The sequence below is a fragment of the Helianthus annuus genome, chromosome 1 (genome assembly GCF_002127325.2).
Source record: "Helianthus annuus cultivar XRQ/B chromosome 1, HanXRQr2.0-SUNRISE, whole genome shotgun sequence".
NCBI classification, from domain to species: domain Eukaryota; kingdom Viridiplantae; phylum Streptophyta; class Magnoliopsida; order Asterales; family Asteraceae; genus Helianthus; species Helianthus annuus.
In genome coordinates this window covers 44,302,095-44,311,441 of record NC_035433.2, presented here as the reverse complement: position 1 = coordinate 44,311,441, position 9,347 = coordinate 44,302,095, and the positions used below count along the sequence as shown (strand labels likewise).

The window sequence follows — 9,347 nt, the reverse complement described above, 5'->3', positions numbered from 1 at the left end:
TGGGGCCCTACAATCTTTGGCCTCGTGGCTTGCTTTACCACACCTGTTACACGTTCGTCCACACTGCCCGAAGTGATGATAGCCGCACTTGTTACATCGCGGCTTCTTCCCTGCATACGAACCCTGACTTTGGCTACTTCCCTGGCCTTGATTGACAGAAGACGACTGGCTGATGCTGCGATTGCTATTGTTGTCTGGCCTTTTCTGAGTCTGACCCGCGCTAGATGCTTTGTCATAATCGCTCCACTTCTGCTTATTATCATTAGCGGACGCAGTGGCAGTGGGTGCAGCAGTAGTGGCTGAAACACGCGGCGGTAACGAGCCACTCTCAACCTCTTGATCCACAATCTTGTGGGTCAATCGAACAATCTGTGTCAAATCATTGAGATGGGCTGCAGTGACCAAACTTTTCACACGCGGAGGCAGCCCCTTGATGAATAACTCAATCCTCCGAGACATAGGCCGGCACAAGTTCGGGCACATGTCGGCCAATTCATACGATCGCTTCACATACGCTTCGACTTCAGATCCAACCATCTTCAAGTCGCAGTACTCGTTTTCCAACTTCTGGACCTCATCCCGAGGACAATACTCTTCTCTGATCAGTTCTTTAAAGTCATCCCAAGTTGTGGCATTCACTGCCTCGATGCCCAACAACTGCACTTGGGCATTCCACCACGTTAGGGCACCATCCGCCAAGGTACCCGCAGCATATTTCACCCTGTCCCCAGCGGGACAGTTACAGATAGCAAACACAGACTCTGCTTTCTCGAACCATCTCAGAAGTCCCACAGCCCCTTCAGTCCCGGTGAAGGTCTGTGGCTTACAGTCCATAAACATTTTGAACGTACACGCAGGCTGTTTGGGTTGAGGTTGCACTTGCTGACCAGCTTGATAGGCTGCTAAGGCCTCAGCCACACGGGTATTGATTAAGTCAGTCAACTCAGCCTGTGTCAGGTTGATGTTGCCACGTCCGTTTCCTCGTCCGCTCATGATTCTATATATAGAGATGAACCAATTCAGGAAATCGAAACGAGATGGAAATCAAGTATCATGTTGGTATCTACGTACTACCAGGTTCACACATAATAAGGCAGAACCCTTCTCACGCTCGATAAGCCTCACTGGGACTTGCATGCACCCCACGTTATTATTAAGTGTGCACCCATAATAATAAGGCGATTTGCATGCTTATCTCAGTGCCTCTTAGCTTACGCTCAAAGTTTCCCCCGTTCACACAACACAACGAATGGTGTCACAGGTTTACTATTCACATGAGTCGAAGAGTAGTGTCACACTATCTAGTTACCCTAGTATCAAGTATATCGTGTCATACAAGCTATGAGTGTGTGACTACTACGGATGTAATACATAAACTAAGCAGAAGACGAACCTTGCGATCTGGAGCTGAGTGTCATGATCGATTCTTCGAAGGCATTCGGTTATAGTCTGGTTTTATAAAAAGTTTTAAAACCTAGTTAACTATAACCAGTGGCTCTGATACCAAACTGTAACACCCCCTAAATACCACCTGCGGGAACTCCGCGAGGCGTGTTACACATCAGAGTCTGAGCCACCAATCACATTGAACCAATGGTAAATATTTAAATAAACAGTTCATTAATTACTAATAGAAAATGTCAACATGATATTAATTCCCAAAGAGTTGTATAGCGGAAGCATGCAATAAATCGTTTAGCAATTGTTTCATAATAATACTCAAAACCAATGTATTAAATATAAGTTAATCCAAGAGCCTCGATCCATGACCACTCCAGCACTCCCAGATAGCAAGTCCACGTCACGAATTCTAACGACCTGCAAGCATGCAGACAAGTGTGTCAGACGACGCTGGTGAGTTCAAAGTTAGTTAACGGGTTTTTGTTACCAGATATATGTTAGGTCAATTCAACGATATGATATGATGCTGTTTATAACTTGTTGAGATACCCTAGGGAGTGTGCCCATATGTATCCGGGAAGTGTGTCCCTCAATAACCTGGAGTGTGTCCAGTCCCCAATGCCCCTAACCAAGCATTGGTAATGATCGATCCCATGAATAATAACCAAGACCCAATTCCATTGTTTACCCAAGATTCCCTTTCCAAACGTTTACTAGTTGTCCCAAACCACCGGGACGCATGCTTGAGAAATGCAATGAACTCACCTTGGTTTGCTCGGTAAGATTAACTACTCGCTCACCTTAATCAGTCAAATCCTAGTTATTCACATGTATTTGATCAGTTGATATTCATCAAGTTGGCACGTATGTGTAATCACAAAGGACAATGCATCGATAATCATCAGGTAGCACATTGTACACATTCAAGCTCATATAAGTCATGTGTATCACTTAACAGTAGTTAAATATCTTAGTTAACTTCTAACAGAGTTAAGTCAGATTACTGTGCAAGTTATTCAAGTCGGCGAAACACAGATTGACGAAACATACCCTGTTTCGTCAACCACCCTTTGGCGAAATAGATTCTGTCTCGTCGACTTCCCTTGGCGAAACACCCTCTCTGTTTCGTCAACTACCCCTTGGCGAAACACCCTTTCTGTTTTGCCAAAGATTCTATTTCGTGAAGATGTCAGTTACGTCAATCAGATCAGTTACAATTCCAACAGTTACGCAATATTACAGGAAACCCTAATTGCCGTCAATCATCAAACCGCAATCATACAGAAGTCATTCATCATACAATCATCATCTAATCGATTCATGATTCGCAGGTTAGTTAAACGTAGATAGGTTCATAACCACAACACTATTCGATCCGTATTAAATCAACAATATTAACAATCATTAACCCGACATAAACATCATTAAATCCAGTTCTACCCATCACGTACTCTCATCAACATGACTTGTTTGTTAGATTCTATAATCGACATCATCAACACAATGCATACAAAACAATCACGTAAGTAATCACACTAACCGGGATATTTGTAAGGATGGTTTGATCGCTAGAGGAAGCCTGAGAGAACACAAGGTTGCCGTCACACCAAGGGAGGGCTCTAGGGTTTCAGTTCTTGGTGAAAGTGTGATAAAGTAAATGTCCCGTATAACTTATACGCGTATATGTGTTCTGGGCCCTTAATGGGCTTGACGAATCAGATGGGCCGGCGAAGCAGACTGTTTCGTCAAGATAATGTTGGCGAAACAGACTTCCTGTTTCGTCGAGGTTGAATTGACGGATCAAGCTTCTGATTCGTCGAGTTGATTCGTGAAAGCTTTACAAGGTTTTACAAGACTTAGCTAGTTCGAGTGTGTACTCACAGGTTCACATTATATCGTTAACACATAACATGTAATATTCACAATAGTCTCATTATCACATAACGTGCACATTACAAGTCAACAAGTCAAACAACTAATCAGTCAAAGTCAACGAAGGTCGAAAGCTCGAGTTGTCACAGTATACAAATTGGAATTACAAATAACAGTGTTTTAAAAACTCCTCCTACCAAATGGACAAACTCAACATCTGCTTCGCTAAACTTTGCAAACCAAAACATCTGTTGAAGACAACCACTGTTAAAAGAAAAGTCTGTTACCTAAACAAAACAACCTCAACACATGAGGCAAACAAACTCTGCTAATGAACCGAAAGGTCTGTTAACACAAAGACTGCTGAAGCAAAAGTCTGCTAAAGAGAAGCTCTGCTGATGAAGCAAAATGTATAATGAACCTAAGTTCTGTTGTGCACCAACAGATATTAGACAATTCAACAAAAGATCTATAATATCTGATCTTTAACACATGATGATCAACAGCTCATAAGGTCTGTTGAAGCACGCTATAACAGTGCTTAGCCTTTAACAGATCTTTAACAGTGCTTAAGGGTTAACAGATGTTAGCACGTTATAGCATGCTATAACCTCTGCTGATGAAGCAAAATGTATGATGAACCTAAGTTCTGCTATGCACCAACAGATATTACACAATTGAACAAAAGATTTATAATATAAGATGTTTAACGGATGATGATCAACAACTCATATAGTCTGTTGAAGCACCCTATAATAGTGCTTAACCTTTAACAGATCTTTAACACTGCTTAGGGGTTAACAAATGTTAGCACACTATAACAGTGCTTAGCCTCTAACAGATGTTAATGTATCTCAGACCCCATCAGTTTTCCGACTAAACAATTGATTAAATTTCCATTCATCAATCTTACAATAATATACAACCCTACTACTTATCCAGTCCATCAATATCACCAAACATGTATAATAAAGGTTAACCTTACTTGATATTCAACCAATAGACATTACATAACATAAAATCATTGTAGCCATTACAAACAAAACTTTTAACCACAATTTGTTAAAACAACAGTTAACAGACATAAATAAAAACCACAAGGATTCTTCAAAAATAAGTGGTTTCTACTTATCTCTCATAACAATTGTTTTTTCGTAAGAATCTAATTGTTAACCTTAGTCAGCTTCTTCTGGGTTCTTCTCACATTAGTGGATAGCTCACCAACGTTGGCAACATCAACATCTTGAGCCATCCGCTTTCCATTGGGACTTGATCCTGAATCCTTTTCAACTTCAACGACTGAAGAGTCGGCCGTAACAGAGACAACATCCTTCCAACAGATCACAAAACAACTATTGATCTCATTTAATAAAATAATGAACTCTTTTTAAACGTACTAAACATACTTTAAAAATAAATACTCACCCTTAAAGTTCGTTCAGCAGAAACCTGAGAAGAGTCTGAAAGGTTAACGTCTTTAACCTCAGCTACCTCTTGAGTAACCTAAAGGATCAAAATATATGATATCATATAAAAAAGTACACAATCCAGTCTTTAAAACTCAAAAGAAAAATAAATAGATTAAAAGAGTAATTTTATATGCTACCTCATCAGTATTTTCATCACCATTACCATCTCCACCAACCAATTCAGCAATTATTACTGGATCCTCAGTTGTTTTTTGCACAGTATAAACACGATAGTCATTTTTAAGATTGAACTCTGAAACATCAATCTTAAAAGCAGCCTTCTTATCAACCAATCGAAATATCTCATGAGGAATCCAGTATCATTGGCCTTAACCTGCCTTTCTCTTATGTCACTCGCCGCTAATCCAAGAAGCTTCTGAACATCTCTATCAAACATAACAAACGAAACACTACCACTCTCATCCTGCACCCGCACTTGCACCTTGAACCTGAAATATACATAACTAACTAAGTAAACTACAAAACTATATTCAAATATGAGTCTTAGAATGTTACTTATATAAATATAACTTTTAATAATCATCATTGCTTACTTTGTCGTGATCGATGTACATTCAGTATGACATCTGATACAAACCAAAGAAGTCGCAGGCAATCGAAAAATATCATCTGAAACATTCTCAACATTCTGCAAGTATTCACTTTTACCCATCACCTTCTGGAAACACTTACGACAGGCAGCATAAAACCAACCATACTCTTCTTGCACAATCTTAATTGTCGCAACCACAACACAAGACATTTCCTGTAAAAACACAACACACTTCCTGTAAAAACACGCAGGTGACAAACCAAACAAATAACCAAACTATATACAAAGAAGTGAAACCTCTTCTATCTCGCTAATCTCATCAACATGTTTCTTCACACCTTCAGTTATAAATTCTTTATGTAATGGAAAAATACTCTGAGACGATAGTATCGTCTGAGAAGTAGAACTACTCCCTTGTCCAAACTTCAATATATGCCTTTTGAATACCACAAATGATTAGAATTAGTATACAAATGACATGAAACCAAGTATTTGACTTTTCATTTACAAATTACCTCCTCCTTAGCTCATTAACTTCATCAATTTCTTCATTCAGAAAAATCCGTGTTGCAAACTTTCACTTTGAACAGTATATTCACCTACATGGAACAGTATATAAATATTTAATGTATACCTGTCTTTATATTGCCAGAAATAAACATTATAGTTATGATTTGCAGAAAGTAACAAAAATACCTTTCTATTCCTTACACTTTCCATGCTGTATAACAGCCATCACATGCTCATGAGGTGGGACTTTAGAAATGAAGTCCTTAATCTGCAGAGCATAATCATTCCACACAGTACACCGCAAAACCTTACCACTACATGAAAAGAATATTCATATCAAAACAACATTGAATGAATAAAAACATAAAATAAATCAAGAAAACTATAACATTTATTAAAGTAGCAAATGGTTTCAATTTCAGTACTATATTCACTAAGAATAAACTGTAGACCTTATTTATTACCATGATTCAGCATTACATACAAACAATATAAACCTCATTTATTACCATTACATGATCCCACATTAAATACAAACATTCTTCATCTTATTTATTAACATCATTAAATACATTTTATGATCACTACATGACTGAACATATAAACAACAACTTACTCCAAATCTTCAATATCGAAATTCATCTTCTTAGTCTCCTTTGGAGGTCGATCAAAGATTTCAAGATCTCCACAAGAAATCACAGATCCAGCAACATCTACATGATCACATTATAGAAGAATATAAGTAAAACTCTCTAATATTATACAAGCAAGACACGATTACAAAAATATACATTACCAACACTCAAAGCGTTTAACACCTCTCCTTGAAGAATATCTTCATAAGCTCTGAAATTGAAACCATACTCAACACCTTGCCAATCTCTCACACGAGTAACAGTTGTGCATCTATAAAAGTTGATTTTATAAGGCTGCACTACTACTTTATATAAATCTTTATTCTCACCAACACCAAACTTCGAAAGAATCACAACAGCATCTTCTTGCAGTTGTCCATCAAAAACAGGTATCAGATGACTCTTAATACCTCCTTGAATCTTAAAGAAATTATGTTCTTATCATACAACACTACATTTTCTAAAATAAAACGGAAAAGCAGAGATATAAATTACCTTCTCATCAATGAAGTTGATCTCCATTTTGTAACCCTGATTCCATTTTCGTATAATTCTCGCCTTCATGTTCCACATATCCTTAGCAGGATTCAAATCGTGAACAAAACTAAGATTATTACTGTCAACTGATATTGACATGCTTCTAATTCGGAATTCGAGTTGAGATTAAATTTCAAGTTTCAAAATCAGAGAAGATGAATGCGTGATGAAATATGAAGAGGGAAATGAGAAGAAAAACCTTATATAAAAAGGATGATTGACAGGAGTTTGATTCTGAGTGTAACATTTGTGCTTGTAATCATTGTGAACAGTTCAATTATCAATAAAATAATGTTATTTGATCCCAATGTTTGTTTGGTTGTGTTTTTCATTTTTCATGTTTTGACTTTTGTACAAATTCAAACTCTACATCGCTTTCTGGAGCATTATACGCAAACTGGTGCGTAAACGTACTCAGTTTAATGCGACAAATACTCCGGAACATCAACATACACTCAACGTACCTTGAATAACCTTTACATAACTTAGAAATAAGTTTTGAAGGCTTTGGTATAGCAAAAACAAGTTAATTCGCTTACAGGGACTAAACTTGACAAACTGCGAAAGTATGCCAATCTGAACTGTAACGAACATTCCGGAACATGTCCATAAGTTAAACATACCATAAATATCCTTTACATGGCTTAGAAATAGGCTTTGAAGGGTTTGGTATGCTAAAGTAAATTTCTGGGTCATTCAGGGACTAAAAGTGTCAAAAAGTGCACAAGTTTGCACTTTCGCGCATAACTTACGTTCTGAATACATCCGGACATCCAAAAATTTATGTAAGCATCCTTATATTATGCCTTAGTGTTTGGCATGAGAAAAATCCATTCGTCGCGACATTTGGATCGTCTTTCACGCTTATGCGCATTTCGTCGTAATTAAGCGAACATCGCGATCGTACGGCCAAACGAACCGACATCCGACATATTTTTGGGCATGTTTCATGTCCACAATGTTTAGGCATCATTTTAGGGCCTTAAAGATGGCTTTACAGGTCTTAGAAGGGCTGGAAATAGCTTAAACACGCAACAGGGACCAAATGTGTAAATTCTGCAAGTGGTGCAGATCAGAGAGGGCCAGGCGGCCCGCATGAGTTTTGCCCAAATGTGAGGCGGGCCGCGTGAGGATGTCTGACAGAAAGATTTTGCATTAAATGCAGAATCTGGCCTTTCGTTCGATCAAGAGGCGATGCCTTTTCACCCAATGAAGGGCCAAGAGCCAAGTTCAGTGAATTTAACCCCTGGACACATGTACGCACGAGATCAAGGCACGATATTCGATAAAACGATCCTAACGGTTCCACTTTTCCTATAAATACCCCCCCTTAGTGTAAAAATCACAACAATCTGATCTTGAAGCTCTAAGTTGAAACCATTGTTTCATACCTGAGCTATTTGATCTAGATTAGCACTCGGGGACCCTCCGTAAGTCTTCTTTCGCTCTTTTATTCGCTTTTCGAGTCCGGAAGTCAACGTTTTGTTGACTTTCTGCATTGACCAGCTTATGGTCGATGCGAAGTTCATGGAACTTCATAACGTGAGCGTGATCACGATGGTTATGGTCCGTAGTGACCATACCTACTGATTACCCCGTTATCTAGGCTCAGTGACGAGTCGTAGTTTCGGCCAGAATGTGCATTCTTGCATACTTTGTAACCAAACTACTAGTGAGCATCAAAGCCGTTTGTTTTGATGTCAAACCTGTTTTCAAACTTAGTTAAGCATGTTCTAACATGCTTAGCTCGTCACTTTTAGTTTAGTGCTTATATAGGGTCGTAAGGTAAGTGATCTAAACCATCGCTTATACTTTCGAACCCGACCCATTTGGTCGGTCATTAGGACCTGACCAAACACATTAGGTGACCATAGCTATAACCTTCCGAGGTTATACCTTGTGGTCACGATGTTAGGCGTTCCAGACGCGTTCTACGCGAACGACGCGTAAGGTGGCATAAGCTACCTAAACGGGTCGTGATGGACCGTAAGCACTTAGGTTAAGTTTCATTTTAGTATGTAGGCTTTGTTAAACCATATTACACGAGTCTCCATACTCGTTTGGTTTTCGAACCCGCGTACTGTCCGATCCTTCCGATTTGGTCCGGTATATTAACATAGCTACCTATTAGGTGCCGTTTGATATCCCGTGAGGTGGGACTATCTGGTTATTATACAAGGAACTCAAAGCAATCTCAGGTGAGTACATAGAACCCCTCTTTTACTGTTTTCCAAACTGTTTTGGGGTGAAACACATGTGCCTATCTGTTACTTTCATGCTTTCCATGTTTTCACATCATATATCTGCTATGCTCATTAGTACATAATAGTACATGATTTCGTTACATTTTATGCTATGTATGCCCATTGT

The 9,347-nt window shown here is 38.8% G+C and overlaps 1 protein-coding gene across 1 annotated transcript; it reads right to left on the bottom strand.

The window, feature by feature from the left end:
• Nucleotides 1-4,435: 4,435 nt before the first annotated feature.
• On the bottom strand, nucleotides 4,436-5,957 carry LOC118490121. The gene is made up of 8 exons (XM_035987359.1): nucleotides 5,930-5,957; nucleotides 5,811-5,841; nucleotides 5,593-5,731; nucleotides 5,297-5,508; nucleotides 5,077-5,191; nucleotides 4,880-5,020; nucleotides 4,699-4,776; nucleotides 4,436-4,603 (listed from the first exon to the last, which is right to left on the bottom strand). The coding sequence occupies exons 1-8, from the start codon at nucleotides 5,955-5,957 to the stop codon at nucleotides 4,436-4,438; spliced, it is 912 nt and encodes a 303-aa protein (XP_035843252.1).
• Between the last annotated feature and the right edge of the window lie 3,390 nt (nucleotides 5,958-9,347).

Coding starts and splice junctions, on each gene's coding strand:
- LOC118490121 (XM_035987359.1), bottom strand. CDS start 5,957: ATGTTTATTTCTGGCAATATAAAGACAG. Junction 5,021..5,076: donor GTGACATAAGAGAAAGGCAG/GTTAAGGCCAAT, acceptor GTTGATAAGAAG/GCTGCTTTTAAGATTGATGT. Junction 4,604..4,698: donor CTGCTGAACGAACTTTAAGG/GTGAGTATTTAT, acceptor ATCTGTTGGAAG/GATGTTGTCTCTGTTACGGC.